This window comes from Misgurnus anguillicaudatus, chromosome 4 (assembly GCF_027580225.2).
Source record: "Misgurnus anguillicaudatus chromosome 4, ASM2758022v2, whole genome shotgun sequence".
In the NCBI taxonomy this organism is placed as follows: domain Eukaryota; kingdom Metazoa; phylum Chordata; class Actinopteri; order Cypriniformes; family Cobitidae; genus Misgurnus; species Misgurnus anguillicaudatus.
Genome location: NC_073340.2, coordinates 6,792,869 through 6,809,291, shown reverse-complemented (window position 1 = coordinate 6,809,291; position 16,423 = coordinate 6,792,869). Strand labels below are relative to the sequence as shown.

Here is a 16,423-nt window from a genome sequence, read left to right as displayed (position 1 = left end):
GAGACATGGGGGTGGGCTCATTTTACTCAGGCATCCAATCAGTCTGTCGGGATCCTTATTGAGGTATTAAGCCACGCCCCTAGCAACCACTTTTGAGCACCCTAGCAACATAAAATTCAAACAGTTATATCTCGGCATCAGAACATCGTAGAGACACGGGGGTTGGACCGTTTTACTTATGTCTTGAAGTGTAATCATTATGGGATGGCAATTTTCTCCCTAGCAACCAAATACAGTACCCTAGCAACCGAATATACAAAGCCTTATATCTCAACATCAGAACATCGTAGAAACACGGGGGTTGGACCGTTTTACTTTTGGCTTGGAGTGTAATCACTATGGGATGGCAATTTTCTCCCTAGCAACCAAATACAGTACCCTAGCAACCGAATATACAAAGCCTTATATCTCAACATCAGAACATCGTAGAGACACGGGGGTTGGACCGTTTGACTCGAGACTCAGAGTGTAATCACTATGGGATGCCAATTTTTTCCCTAGCAACCAAATACAGTACCCTAGCAACAGAATAAACAAAGCCTTATATCTCTGCATCAGAACATCGTAGAGACACGGGGGTTGGACCGTTTGACTCGTGACTCGGAGGGTAATCAGTAGTGGATGCCAATTTTTTCCCTAGCAACCAAATACAGTACCCTAGCAACAGAGTAAACAAAGCCTTCTATCTCCGCATCAGAACATCGTAGAGACACGGGGTTTGGACCGTTTGACTCGTGACTCGGAGGGTAATCACTAGTGGATGCCAATTTTTTCCCTAGCAACCAAATACATTACCCTAGCAACAGAGTAAACAAAGCCTTATATCTCCGCATCAGAACATCGTAGAGACACGGGGTTTGGACCGCTTGACTCGTGACTTGGCGGGTGATCACTAGTGGATGCCAATTTTTTCCCTAGCAACCAAATACAGTACCCTAGCAACAGAGTAAACAAAGCCTTATATCTTTGGATCAGGACATCGTAGAGACACGGGGGTTGGACCGTTTGACTTGTGACTCGGCGGGTAATCACTAGTGGATGCCAATTTGTTCCCTAGCAACCAAATACAGTACCCTAGCAACAGAGTAAACAAAGCCTTATATCTCCGCATCAGAACATTGTACAGACACGGGGGTTGGACCGTTTGACTCGTGACTCGGAGGGTAATCACTAGTGGATGGCAATTTTTTCCCTGGCAACCAAATACAGTACCCTAGCAACCGGATAAACATAGCCTTATATCTCCGCATCAGAACATCGTAGAGACACGGGAGTTGGATCGTTTTACTTTTGGCTTGGAGTATAATCATATATGTTACCCAGAATTTTGCCACGGCAAGCACCACTCACATTTTCTTCAGGAAATGTACCTATCTAGTTATTATTATTCTTCTGGTCCACACTTTTTCTAACAGTAACTCCTCCTAGAGCTTTCAAGCTACACCCACAAAACTTTACAAAACTTTTAAGACTGGTACGTAGATTTATGCTATATCTTTTCTAACTGATGGGACCTACCGAATTCCTAAACGGGGCGCTCAAACACCCCAAATTTTCCATTGACTTAACATTGCGACAAACTTTGACGGGTCTTAGCTGCAAGCGAGAAATTTGTAGAAACTTGTGGGTTACCACATTTGAAGAGGCTGGCAGGCTCTGTAAGAACATACATCACATTGGGGTGTAAGTCTCACCCCTGGGGTGTAAGAGGCACCCAAATTTCCCCATTGACTTATAATGGGGCAAGGAACATGCCCATATAAGGGAATAAAAGCGTCCCAGATGGAATATCTTCACTTTAGAGTGTCGTAGAGACATGGGGGTGGGCTCATTTTACTCAGGCATCCAATCAGTCTCTCTGGATCGTCTCATAGCTGTTAAGCCACGCCCCTAGCAACCATTTTTGGGTACCCTAGCAACATCTCCCATAGACTGCCATTATAAAATGCCCAGATGGATATCTTTGCAGCACAGTGTCACAGAGACATGGGGGTGGGCTCATTTTACTCAGGCATCCAATCAGTCTCTAAGGATTCTTATTGAGGTATTAAGCCACGCCCCTAGCAACCAAATATGAGCACCCTAGCAACATAATAAACAAAGCCTTATATCTCTGGATCCGAACATCATAGAGACATGGGGGTTGGGTCTTTTGGTCATGTTAGCCTTATGCTAGTTTCATGCTAAGTCATACTAGCTTCATGCTAGTTTCATGCTAGCTTCATGCTAATTTCATAATAAATCTTGCTAACTTCATGTTTATTCATGTTAGCATCATGTTAGCTTCATGCAAATTCATGTTAACATCATGCTAACTTCATGCTAATTCATGTTAGCATCATGCTAGCTTCATGCTAATTTATGTTAGCATCATGCTAGCTTAATGCTAATTCATGTTAGCATCATGTTAGCTTCATGCTAATTAATGTTAGCAACATGCTAACTTCATGCTAATTCATGTTAGCATCATGCTAGCTTCATGCTAATTCACGTTAGCATCATGCTAATTCATGTTAGCATCATGCTAGCTTCATGCTAATTCATGTTAACATCATGTTAGCTTCATGTTAGCATCACGTTAGCTTCATGTTAATTCATGTTAGCATCATGCTAGCTTCATGCTAATTCATGTTAGCATCATGCTAGCTTCATGCTAATTCATGTTAACATCATGCTACCTTCATGCTAATTCATATTAGCATCATGCTAGCTTCATGCTAATTCATGTTAGCATCATGTTAGCTTCATGCTATTTCATGTTAACATCATGCTAGCTTCATGCTAATTCATGTTAGCATCATGCTAGCTTCATGCTAATTCATGTTAGCATCATGCTAGCTTCATGCTAATTAATGTTAGCATCATGTTAGCTTCATGCTAATTCATGTTAGCATCATGCTAGCTTCATGCTAATTCATTTTAGCATCATGCTAACTTCATGTTAATTCATATTAGCATCATGCTAGCTTCATGCTAATTCATGTTAGCATCATGCTAGCTTCATGCTAATTCATGTTAGCATCATGCTAGCTTCATGCTAACTTCATGCTAATTCATGTTAGCATCATGCTAGCTTCATGCTAATTCATATTAGCATCATGCTAGCTTCATGCTAATTCATATTAGCATCATGCTAGCTTCATGCTAATTCATGTTAGCATCATGCTAGCTTCATGCTAATTCATGTTAGCATCATGCTAGCTTCATGCTAATTCATATTAGCATCATGCTAGCTTCATGCTAATTCATGTTAGCATCATGCTAGCTTCATGCTAATTCATGTTAGCATCATGTTAGCTTCATGCTAATTCATGTTAGCATCATGTTAGCTTCATGCTAATTCATGTTAGCATCATGCTAGCTTCATGCTAATTCACGTTAGCATCATGCTAGCTTCATGCTAATTCATGTTAGCATCATGTTAGCTTCATGCTAATTCACGTTAGCATCATGCTAGCTTCATGCTATTTCATGTTAGCATCATGCTATCTTCATGCTAATCATGCTAACTTGATGCTAGCTTCTTGTTAATCATGTTAGCTTCATGCTAGCTTCAGGCTAATCATGCTAGCTTCATGCTAAATCAGGCTAGCTTCATACTTAAACATACTAACAGCCAGATAGCCTACTAAACTATACATCTGTCAAACCTTTTTAAACATACAGGCTACGCTTTGTCAAGCCAACATAAAGTTTGTCAACAAACTTTTCTATCTAGTGCTGTAATTTGAAAACTTTAAAGACCCCCTAACCTAAAAAATTCACTTTTTATCATTTTTCTAACAGAAAAAGCTACTTTTTCTACTTAGAACTTTTTCTAGGTTCTTTGTGTAATCTTTAAACTGCAACAGTCACACAAAACAGGCTGTTGAGGATCCCCTATCAATGTGATGTCACACTGATTACGCCCCACCATAAACACTCACAGACTGCACCTTATGAGCGCATAGTTCAACTTTCTGCCAGAGACACATTTTTTGATGTAGTCCAAAGCACATGATGTTGATGTTGTACTCTGCATACGGGGAGGGGAACAGAAGCTGTCTTTGCATTTAACGAAACACACAAAAAACAGCGTGTTTTTTATTGCAGCTCCAGATGGCTTGTTCAACATCATATAATGAAAGATCTGTGGTGTATTTTCAGCTAAAACTTTACAGACACATTCTGGGGATACCAGAGACTATTTTTATATTGCTGGAAACACATAGGTTAGGGGTACTTTAAAGGTGATTTTCTCAATATTTGGATTTTTTGCACCACCAGATTCCAGATTTTCAAATAGTTGAATCTCAGCCAAATATTATCCTATCCTAACAAATCATACATCAATGCATATTATTTATACAGCCGTCTCAATTTCAAACAATGACCCTTATAGCTGGTTTTGTGGTCCAGGGTCGAATATCAGAACCATTCTTTGTTATGTAGAATTGATGAATCACAGTTAATTATACTTTATTGTTGTCATCGAGAGGAAATTGTTGCTGCATGTTGCTGCACGACTACAATAGACAGGTAAAAAACAGTATAATAGTAATAAAAAACCTATTAAGATAAACATTTAGGGGTGGTTTCCCAGACAGGGATTAGCTTAAACCAGGACTAGGCCTTAGTTTAATTGGGAAATATAACTAGTTTTATCAAACATGCCTTGCTAAAAACATTACTTGTGTGCATTTTGAAGCAAAAAAAAGGGCACTGATGTATTTTAAGATATGTCAATGCAAGTAGTTTTTAGTTTGGACAGCTCTTACATTTATTTAAGTCAAGGACTAGTCTAATCCCTGTCCGGGAAACCGCCCCTTAATGCAAAGATACTGGCACAAAGGAGTTGTTGTATCGATTAAGTTTACACACTGGGACTCTGTATCTTCTGCCAAAAGGAAGCAGTTCATACTGCGAGTACAAAGAATGACTCTGATCGACAAGAATCCTCTCCAACTGGTTAAGAATAAACTCCTCATGTCAATCTTGGAGGTTATGATCTTTCTCATGCCTGACAATGTTTGATGCCGTCAGTATCAGGTACAACAACTTTTTTTTATTTAAGCTTAACTGAAAGATTACCAAACCATACTGTGATCCTATACCTAAAACAGCATCAGACATTTTTATTTACACCATACAGATGTGATGTACGTAAGAGGTACAGTCTTTGCTCTAGACAAGTACAAACCCATTCAATATGTGTATTTCATGTAAGTAAACTGTCTTTTAGGTCTGCGACTGAGTGATATAAAAGTCATGTTTAACCACTTGACGATGGTCACCAATACATTTTGGATCAAATACAATCTCAATGTCAAACAAACATACTTATTTCTGCCTGATAAATGCATGTTATACTATAAACATTTACGGTAAAGAAACATGTGGTATTTGGTGATCATTGGTAAATGTAGAAAAAATAATAAGGAATATAAATGTGTCCAAGAAAAAAATTCTCATCCTCCGCATCAATTTTCAATCATTGTTTAAGTCCTCAATGAACTTACATTTTAAAAAAAAAATAGTTTGAAGGGACATAATTGACTGTGACACTCAAGATGGCTACCAGGTAGTTCTTATTTTCTCTCCAGATAAAAGTTAAAATTTTGTCATAGTACCTAGACAACTTTTTAGTTCTCATTACCGAAACATGAGTTTGTAAATGCATATATTTAATGTAATATCGTGTTGCGGTAATGATAATTTTTTATAATGATAATCTAAAACATGTAAATAATTCTATAAGAAATATTTTTTAAATAGTAAGTGCTTACCAAAAATAAAATAAAACCCTTGTTTTACGTATCAATAACTACAACACAACATCTAATATATTTTGACAATTTGTTAGACACCAAACCCAAAAAGCGTCATATAGTCTCTGACAGTAATGCTAGTCAATGTTTTATTATTTCCTTTAGCAGGATGTCCCCTTAGCGAGATGATTTGTTACCCAGACATGTCAGATGGAGATGTAGCTTATCCTGCATCTTTATCTATTACTATGAAAGAATCTTTGTGTTCACAAAACTTTATCCTTTAATGAGTAATACTTCCTGTTAATTATTTCTGAGGACCAAACTAATTCCTGATCTCCACTGAGATTGTGATAAATAAGGAATTTATTTGTAATAAGACAGGAATGCTCAGAATTGTGTATACCAACAGCTGTTTTAGCATGCAAACATTTTTAAAATTGTTTCACTACACCCCACATGACTCTTGAGAAATATAATGAATATACATAGGGGTGATTCTCACGAAATCCAGATTTAGAAGGTGTCCAGAATCAGATTTTTCTAAAAGCCCTTGTAGACAATTTTTTTTTGCACTTATAAGATTAAGGTTTGAACTTACTATAACCATTATTTTTAGAGGATTAAAAATATTTCCTATTGAATTGTTTACATTTTTTAGATTATCATTATCAAAAATTATCATTACCGCAACATGATATTACATTAAATATATGCATTTACAAACTCATGTTTCGGTAATGAGAAATAACAAAATTTCTGCTTACCTGGTAGCAGTCACAGTCAATTATGTCCCTTACAACTATTTTTTTTAAATGTTAGTTCCTTGAAGGCTTAAACAATGATTGAAAATTGTTGCGGAAGATGAGAAAATTTTTCTTGGACACATTTATATTCCTTATTATTGTCTCTACATTTACCAATGATCATCAAATACCACATGTTTCTTTACTGTAAATGTTTATAGTATAACTGAAGCTTTTTAAGATTTTTTAATTATAAATATTTTCATGTCAAAGAACCCAAATCCAGTCACGGACACGTTGCGGTAATGAAAATTTTCCCATTAAATGTGGAAAAAAAAAATTGGTTCGTATGATGTCATTTCAAATCATGTGCAAAATAGTACATGAAGAGATTTTTGTAACTGTATGCTTCTTACTTTGCATTTACTTTTTTTATCAAAATGTTTCATGACACCTCATAAGTCTAATTGCGTGAGAATCATTTATAGATGTATCTCTGACCTGCAAAAGGGTTTCCTTGGGCGTGGCCAGTAGATTGACAGCTGTTGAGAGTTTGAGAAGGTAGCTGTGTGCCAAATCATTCAGTCCTGCTCCATGTGCCCAGTCTATAAGCAGATCCAAATTAGCCCTGATCTGGACCCCACGAGACCACTGGTAAAAACTTCCCCCCGATCCTTCACACAAAACCAAACACAAGGCCAAAATGATTCGATGTGATGACATGCAGCGCAAATGAGCATTGAAACGTCTGACAGATGGGCAGTGAAGGCTCACCTCTCTCCATCAACAGATTGAAAAGCAAAGCATTGATGAAGAAGAAGAGGTAGGCGAAGAGCTGCACTGTGATTTCTGGGTGCACCTGGAACACTCTGACTAGCTGCAGTGTTTTTGTACAGATTTCCAGGACCCTTCTGACGTCCTTCGAGATCTGCAGCTGTCCACTTTTGGAGAAAGGATTACTGTCCAACAAGCCTGGAAGAACTGGATACAACATCTGGGAGACAAACGAAGAAAAAGATTCATCAGTAAATAATTGAACTATAATGCCTACACCTGGGTTTTTCAAACTGTGGGTCGGGCAGTGGGATAAGGTGGGTGGGCAAAGTCCCTCGGCTATAGCAGTGAATTGTTTAGTCCAGCTAATGACAAGCAATAACAATTATCTTGATATGATTACAAAGTATGTATATAAAGTATTATAAACATACATTTCATTAATAAAATGACAAGTAAAATAAAAAACTACTTTTGTGAAAGAACATTTTGTGTTTTATCATATTACTATTTAAAAATATGTTGATGGGTCTCAGGATAGATTATACAGTACCTATTTAAATTGGCCATGAAATGTTTGGCCTACACTGTCAGAAAAAAATTGTCCCAAGCTGTCACTGGGCTAGTACCCTTTTAAAGGTCCTATTATGTACCATTTCGGTAAAGATGTATACATATGGTAACTACGAGGTACTATTATGAGATGCGCTTTGGAAAAGAGAGTCGGGCCGACTACCAACACACACTTGTAGCCAATCAGCAGTAACGGGCGTGTCTACTAACTGACATTATTGCCTGGGTTGCGTATGTGTGGGGCGGGTCTATCAAATGAAGGTCCAGATTCTATTGGGGTAGGGGCGTGATTCTTTAGGTGAATTCAAATGTCAACATTGTCTTTCAGAGATCATGCACCCCGCCTTTAAAATGGCCTTCAGAAGAACCAGATGATGTGACTTCCTCTTGAAAATGTGACTCCTGTTTTCAGAGGGGGGAACATGTTGGGTAGCAGGACTAAGGGAAATCCTGTGTGCATGTTATCTAAAATATTATGACTTTTTCAATGGTAAAAAATAGTTAATGCAAAAATTATTGGATATGGACCCACACAAATATGCAAAAAAATTATGCTTTATATTTAATGGTAAAGTATAGAGATAAAAAAATGCAGTTTTTCAGTGTTCTATGTAGTTTATATTAACTCTTTCCCAGCCAGCATTTTTAAAAAAGTTGCCAGCCAGCGCCAGCATTTTTCATGATTTTCACAAAAGTTTAATGCCTTCCAGAAAATGTTCTTCTTTAAATATATAAATGAAAGAACAGACCCTCTGCTTTCAAACAAAAAAAACCCTGTTTCATCATACCTTCATTACTTCTCTTCTTATCAACTCTCAAATATGGGTAGGTTTCTTCAAAAACACCCAATTTTAAGAAAAAAGCTGAGATAATTATATTTTTGTGAAGGACTTTTGATAGAGATCCCATTCACAGCGATCTTTAAAACATACACGGAGTTCTTTCTCTTTCATGTGAGGTGCTACTTCCGGTTGTATAAGTTGCGGAAGTGAAATTCTCGTCATTGGCAGGGAAGTGTTGTCTCTTAATTGACGAGTTATCTCGTCAATGGCGGCGAAAGAGTTAAAGAGCACCTATTGTCTGATTTACGTTTTTACATTTCCATATGCAAAAGCTACAAATCCCAAAGTAAACGATGATGCGAGCTATCGTCTCCAACATAAATCTCTTTTCTTGGACTACAACAAACACACAGATTGTAGGTAACAGTTTATTTCCTGGGATTGGTGATGTAGACAAAGCCAACATTATCATAATTACTCCTGATTAAGACTCACAGCTTGTCAGTTAACTCCTGTTAGCATTGCATTGTGAGCTTATCTTTCAAACATGGTAAGGAGCGTCACTTTTCCTGCTAACGTCAGAGGTATTCAGACCAATCACAACGTATACGTAATTTTGTGCGTTTCAGGAAGAGAGTGAAATGTGGAGCTACAAAAATTTACTGTATGTGGAAAATAATGTGTTTTTTAACCATAAACCACGTGAACACATTATATTATTACAAATACACAAAATATCATTGTTTTTTAGTAGTGAAATAGGTGCTCTTTAATCTTTTAAATGATATAGTTTAAATTTGGTGTTAGATTAACATGAAGGAAATTTTGCTTAATAATAAAATGTATTTAAGTGTTAGTTATCTTGCATTTTTTATACATACATACAGTATAATGTCATGGGGACAGAAATGGCAACTATTCAATGTAATGGCCCGTGAACTCTTTAGGTGCAAAGGTGTACTTTTTGAAATGGACTATTTTTTTCTGACAGTGTAATATGAAACCCATAATTCCTGTCCTGGATGCTAATCCAAGTATTGCAAAACACGTCAGTGCACAGCACCCACAGATGCCAACTATAAACTTATATTACTGTCGAGAGGCTATATAGTGTCTTAAATGTCAAGATTATTTATTTTATGTGCCGTGTGTATCACTTTCAAAGTTCATTCCAGGCAGTTTTTTTTTTAAAGGAAATGTATTTAAAGATAAGATAATTCACACCAGTGTCTTATCAACAGACAGAGGAAAGGAGACAAACCTCCTCCTACCCAGCTGAACACAAGCTCAGTTCAGATTTTGACAGTAATCTCCAGATCGTGAACACAGTTTTATGCCAAAACATCTGTGATAGGATTTCTCTGCACTGCCCGCGCCCTTTAAAAACGACAAAATGCCAAGTCTATTTACTTTTATGGTTCCTTTCATCAAATAAAAACTCTGATTGTTTGGAGGCACATGTGTTCAGGCTACAGCTCTGTTACTAACAACACTCCTGCAATAACCGTGTGATAATACATTTCCATCTGGTTTTAAGGATATACAGTTGGGGAATCCTCGAAAAGCAGCAGATTGCTCAGATCATCGAGCCGCGTTCCAGAGGACCCACAAGATCAGCGCAGAAAGAAAAGTCTGTTTGAGACGTGCCTGCCGAGGCGCAGCCCCCATTCTCCCATCTCAAGGCTCTTTTATGTGCCACACATCAGATTAACACAATGCTGGCTTTGTTCGGGCTAATTGTGTGCAGACAGCTGAATCCAGTCTACATTTGGCACCCGCAGCCTTAACCATCATATGTAAAGATTCTCATGGAGACGGCTCTCACGCGTTGACACCATCTTGGCAACCGGTGCCCTCTTTGGCAGTTTGCTCTCGATACAGCTAATATACAGTAAAGAGACTCCACCCAAAACCATTAAGCTGTTAAAGGAAAAAGTGAGCTTTCGGAAAAAGCGCTTCCATTTATTAAAAAAACTAAAGACACTGAGTTGCCTGCAAGAGTGTAAAAGTGTCCCAATTAAAAGTAGTAAGTGGTAACATTTGATAACATGATCAGCATATAATGACACTACACTGTAAATGTAGCCTGACGTTTAAGCAACTTGGTTACACAAGTCAAATTAACCTACTATTTTAAGTTTTGACTTGTGATAAGTTGGCATAACTCATAAAAGTTTCAATTGTTTAACTTAAAGTAGCATAAAAATAAATGTTAATATAACATCATTTTTACATTGTAGTTAAAGTTCATATTTAAATAAAGAGTTAAGATGTTAATTATTCAAAGTTGGACCTCACTTTTGGACACCACTGCTGTATATATATATATCAATGTCACTGTTTTGTCTCAAGATGCACACCAGCATTTTTTAAAGGTATGTTTGTTAAAATTATTTAAATATCCTAATATAACTAAGGCCTTGTCCTGGATTAATCCAAACCGCCCTTAGATATATTAAGTGGTTAAAAGTATTTATAATTTTCCCTTTGTGTCTTTTAACAACTGACTTTCTTCCGTGCAGCACAACCATGAGAAGCAAATCATCTGGCCACTGTAATGTAAATCATGTAATGAAAGTGAAGGAAAACTGCGTCTGTCAAGCTTCAAAATGCCATAAAAGGATTACAAACGTAGCCCATATGCCCCATTGTTTTAAATCTTCTGATGTTTATTTAATAGCTTTGTGTAAAGAACAGATCTAAAATGAAGGAACTATTCCTCCAGTGAGATATTAACTGTTGCGAAAGGATCATTGACAAATTTAGTTAAACTTGAACCCCGGCGGCTCCAAGTTTGATTCATAAACAAATCATTTGCTGTGTCCCAATTCAAAGGCTGCAACCTTCGACGGCTGCATTCTAAGGGGGTCGCACACCGCCCGGGCAGCTCAGCGTCGTGTCACGTCTAGGACAACTCGGAGGTATCGCAAACCGGAAGTGCACATTAAATAGTTCGATCTTCGTCAGATAGAGTCTACTTCAAAATGCAAACTATACGTTAGCAGCCAATGTCAATCATTAATGATTTGGGAAAAATATGATGTTATTTAATGTTAAACTATGTGAGTGGCGCGACAGGGATTTGAGCAACTTCCTGAGTCAAAGCTGGGCGTTGAAGGTGGTGATGTGAACACACAGTAAGGCCGTCCCAATTCGAAGGATGCTTAAAATGAATCCTCAAAATGCTTACTTATTTCTCTGCGCTGTTGAGGATAGAACGAATGGATCCTTCACAGTCTAGGCTATCACGGGATTCATTGCGCACCTGTAACGGCTGAATATAAGGGCTGGATATTTTAAAATAAACATTTACAACCTTCATTAAATAAAAGTTTCTTGTCATTGCTTTACTATTAAAAGTTAAGTTTTGTATTAATAGCAGGGCTTTGAACCAGATTTTCCCCCAATTGGTTCCTTCCGAACAGAAACAGTATTTTAACGTTTCCGGTTTTCAGTTCAACCCTAAAATTGACGCTTCTGAACCGGTTACACAAAAAATAAAGTTCCCGAACCGGTTAATAACGTTCATTGTCAGCTGTGGGACATATAAATAAGTAGGCTGATCATAAGGACATTAAACTTAAATTATTAGTCTACAAAATTCCTAAAGTCTCTATCTTGTCATCAAACATTAAAAAAGGCTACATTATGTAAGCAGCATTACTGTAATTCTGACATGCCTACATTTGTTGAGTGCACTTAACTCATTCACCGCCAGCCTTTTTGAGAAAAGTTGCCCACCTGCATTTTTGTGATTTTAACAAAATTTTCACAAAATTCCTTGCAGGAAAAATTATTTTCTATAAATATATAAACATACAAATTATATCAAGTTAAAGAACACACCCTCTGCTTTCAAAAAACAATAAACAAACAAACAAAATGGGAAAAAAACGTTTCATTATATATTTACTTTTTCTACTTAATTTAACCACTGAAATATGGATATTTCTCTTCAAAAATACAACATTTTGAGCAAAAAGCTTAAAAATTGCGTTTTTGTAAAGGAATTTATGTTAGAGATCAGACTCAGAATGACTATCAAACATAAAGGCAGTTAAAATAAATCATTAAATCTTTTTAACTTCCGTTTTTGATAAATTCGGTTTGGCGCCATCTGGTGGATAAAAGCCACTTTCACTTTGAAATTCGTCCAGAAAGGCATATTTATTAGTTAAATATGAACTCATAAATGACGAGATAACTCGTCAATGGCGGTGAATAAGTTAAACACGCGCACACACACAGACGTAGGACGAATTCCAAACGGCGCTTCGGGAAAAAGATCATAAACAGTCGCTCCACATAAAGTGAAAATTTCGTTGTTTTCAGTGCTTTATTCGTCAAATGTATTTTAATGGACTACAGTATGAGACACAGTAGCGCAACTCTCTCTCAAGTTTATACATCAAGAGTTCTGATCTTTGAAGGGATGATCATGTTTGATGGAGTTGGACTAGACACATTTAACCGCATGTGCGTCTGTGCGTACAGAAAATTGCTCACTTTAGCGACTTGATGTGGTTAAATAGTTTAAAATCACTTAGTGTTAATATTTGCAAGCCTTTGAAACACGTGCTAATGATAACTTTCACCCTATTTAAATTTGCGTATTAATCCGTGAATCGCATGCAAGCCGAACCGCATCAACTGCGATCCGTTACCACTAATTAGTATTAAAAAAACAAACATCTTGAGATACTACAATATTTCCCTCTAATGACTGAGCATTAGAGACTTGGGCTTGAGTAGACTACTTGCTGGTGGCAAGCTTCTCATTTCTCCGATGAGTCAGCGATGACCGGAAGTGAACTTCATCGAGTATTGGACAGAAATCTTGTCGAAGAACGAAAAAAATAACGGTATTAACCGGTTACCATTATTTTAAATAAACAATTCTATATTTTTTAAAGTTTCTGGTTTCGTTTCTGTTCCTTGCAAAACATCAAAAGTTTCTGGTTTTCATTTTCGTACCATGAACCGGTTCAAAGCCTTGCTCTTTGTGGACTTCGAAGGTTGCGAACTTCAAAGACTGAGTGCTCGCCTTCTGAGGTCGCGTCCTTAGAAGGTCACAGCCTTTGAATTGGGACACGGCAATTCAGATGTCTTCTGTGAACTGGATTAACCTTGATCGAGGGTGAGAGCTGCACAAACACACAGGAGGCAGTGAGTGCTTCTCAATTCTTATTTGTGCATCCTCATTTCCTTTCCTTACGCGAGGACGGAGGAAACAAAGTATTAAGTGAAATGGCATATACTCTGTCAGTGTGTGGAGCTGGATAGAACCCAATCGCAGACAGCTCGTAACTTAAAGACGTTTATTAAAACATAAATACCCCCGAGGGGCAAACAATGACAATAACTAGAAAATAATCATGACAAGACAGACAAAGCACACACGAGACGGTATCATACGATACACAATTAACCGGCACAAGATATAGACACAATGCCATTAAATAGGGAAAACTAAACTAGGGAAAATGACAAACAGGTGAGGGGCCTCCTCACAGTGCAATTAAAGAATTGAGATGTCCTACAAGATGGCCGAGCTCGATCGGTTTTCGGGTCGTAGGATGTAGGACGTAGGAGCGAGGACGCATATTAAAAAGCACCCATGTGTGTCCAAGCCACTGTAAACTTCTGTCACCACAACGGAAGTCCCGCCTCTCCACTCATTCGATTGGACAATGGAAAAAACATGATTGACATCAGGCACTTTTCTGCTCAAAGGGTTCTGCAAAAATGTGTGGTGCGGGAGGCAGCCAAAACGTGAGGTGTTCGGCGTGGATAAACAGTGCGCATAGCGCTTACTGCCCATAAAACATTACAAAAAGGTGCCTGCGACTGCCGTGAATGCATTCTGTGTGATCCGCCCCAAATGTTCTTTTAATGTACTTTTCCAATAACTAATCCTTATAAGACGACATCTCTGTAATGACATTAGTGAATAGTAAGTGAATAATGAAATTTTAACTTTTGTGAGACAAATATTGTGACACATACTGTATTAACAATCCCATTAACAACGTGCAGGTACTGTCGTTTTCACTGGATATCATCAACAGTGAGCACTTTATCTAAGCCCACCAGCAGTTTCCTTCACAGCAGGATAAAATCACACAACTGAACACAGAACCTGTTATTATAGTTGTAAAACATCAGTTTGCTTTCCATCCAGACATGTTTGTTTTTGATTCGATTTTCCTATTGAAAACACCGACCTCATAATGGAGCATTGGCACTGCAGGAAGAAGCAAGAAATTGACATTTTGCCAAATGTTTAAAGTATAAAATGTCATTTTGGGTGACATTTCATAGTAACTGCCACCAGAATAAACCGCACTGCTAAATCATTTCCTCTTCTTTAAAAATGTCTAGTTTCTCATCCAGCTTAAAGTCTAAGATGAATAACGCATTCAAACTGCACTGACACAAAATCATTTTGTTTCCCACGACTTCAACTTAAACCTTTCCATTACTTTTTCAAGTGTTTCATTACTGTAAGTCAATGATAAAATTGTTAATTAACAATATAAAACATCATCTTAGACTTACAAACCGCCGATTTAACAATATCCTGTGGTTCACAACATTCTGAGGTTTGACCTTATTATTATATACATCTGTCGACCAATTCAAACATAAAATTATCAAAAGAAACACAATATAGCACTTATTTCAATTATGACAGAGGAAACGTCTCAAGTACCTCAAAGTTGTTTGTAATGTTGGCCAGGGAATATTTTTCCACAGAAAAACCGCATTCAAAAATTGGACCTTAAATTCACTAAATCAAATCACACCCATGTAAACATCATGTCCTTCCATGACAAACAATGCCTTAGGACAAAAATCTATTGTGATTTTCCAGAGTGAGGAGATATTTGCAGATTTTCCCATGCAGAACACAAATCACTTCAAAATCTGTCTTTAAATATTAAAATGAGGTCTGAACATTAAAGGAGAAAAAGAGCCGGTTATAAAATTTCACATTTCTGTCAAAGATTCTGTTTTTCATCACAGACTCGGTTTTATTGTGCTGTCCATTATGAGTTCAGACATATTTAACAAGCTACAGTACAATATACATATAGTGTATAATAACGGAAACAAGGCACGCCTAAAGTTTAAGAACTCATCTTGGACTGGGGGTTTTGAGTCATCATGTTAAATCAGGGTTTCTGCAAGTTTTATGAAGGCATTTATTATATGAAGACTTTTTTAAGATCAACTAAAAAAAATGAAGGGAAATTGGAAGGGAAAACAATATATGTTTTGTAAGTATAATGTCTAGGGAGTATAAGAAGAGTTGTAATTTATAGCAACACATCAATGTATAAAAGTTAGGGCTGTCAATAGATCAGATTTTTTCAATTGTGATATATTCACACGCTTATTAAAGAATTAGTCAATTTTCTTAAAAGAAAAATCCAGATAATTTATTCACCACCATGTCATCCAAAATGTTGATGTCTTTCTTTGTTCAGTCGAGAAGAAATTATGTTTTTTGAGGAAAACATTGCACGATTTTTCTCATTTTAATGGACTTTAATGGACACCAACACGTAACACTTAACTCAACACGTAACAGTTTTTTCCACGGAGTTTCAAAGGACTATAAACGATCCCAAACGAGGCATAAGGGTCTTATCTAGCAAAACGATTGTCATTTTTGACAAGAAAAATAAAAAATATGCACTGTTAAACCACAACTTTTCGTCTACGTCCGATCCAGTGCGACCTAACGTAAATGCGTAGTGAGGTCACGCGTTACATATATGAAACGCACATTTGCGGA

General features: G+C 37.2%; 1 protein-coding gene across 1 annotated transcript in view; it reads right to left on the bottom strand.

Moving 5' to 3' along the window:
• The window catches only part of LOC129421124 (ras-associating and dilute domain-containing protein), a 41,400-nt gene that overhangs the window by 8,762 nt on the left and 16,215 nt on the right, over positions 1-16,423 (bottom strand). Inside the window, exons 9-10 of the mRNA XM_055176441.2 lie at positions 7,268-7,487; positions 6,995-7,167 (exon numbers count right to left, since the gene is read on the bottom strand). Of these exons, the coding sequence (XP_055032416.2) occupies positions 6,995-7,167; positions 7,268-7,487 (393 nt within the window). The remainder of the gene's footprint in view (positions 1-6,994; positions 7,168-7,267; positions 7,488-16,423) is intronic.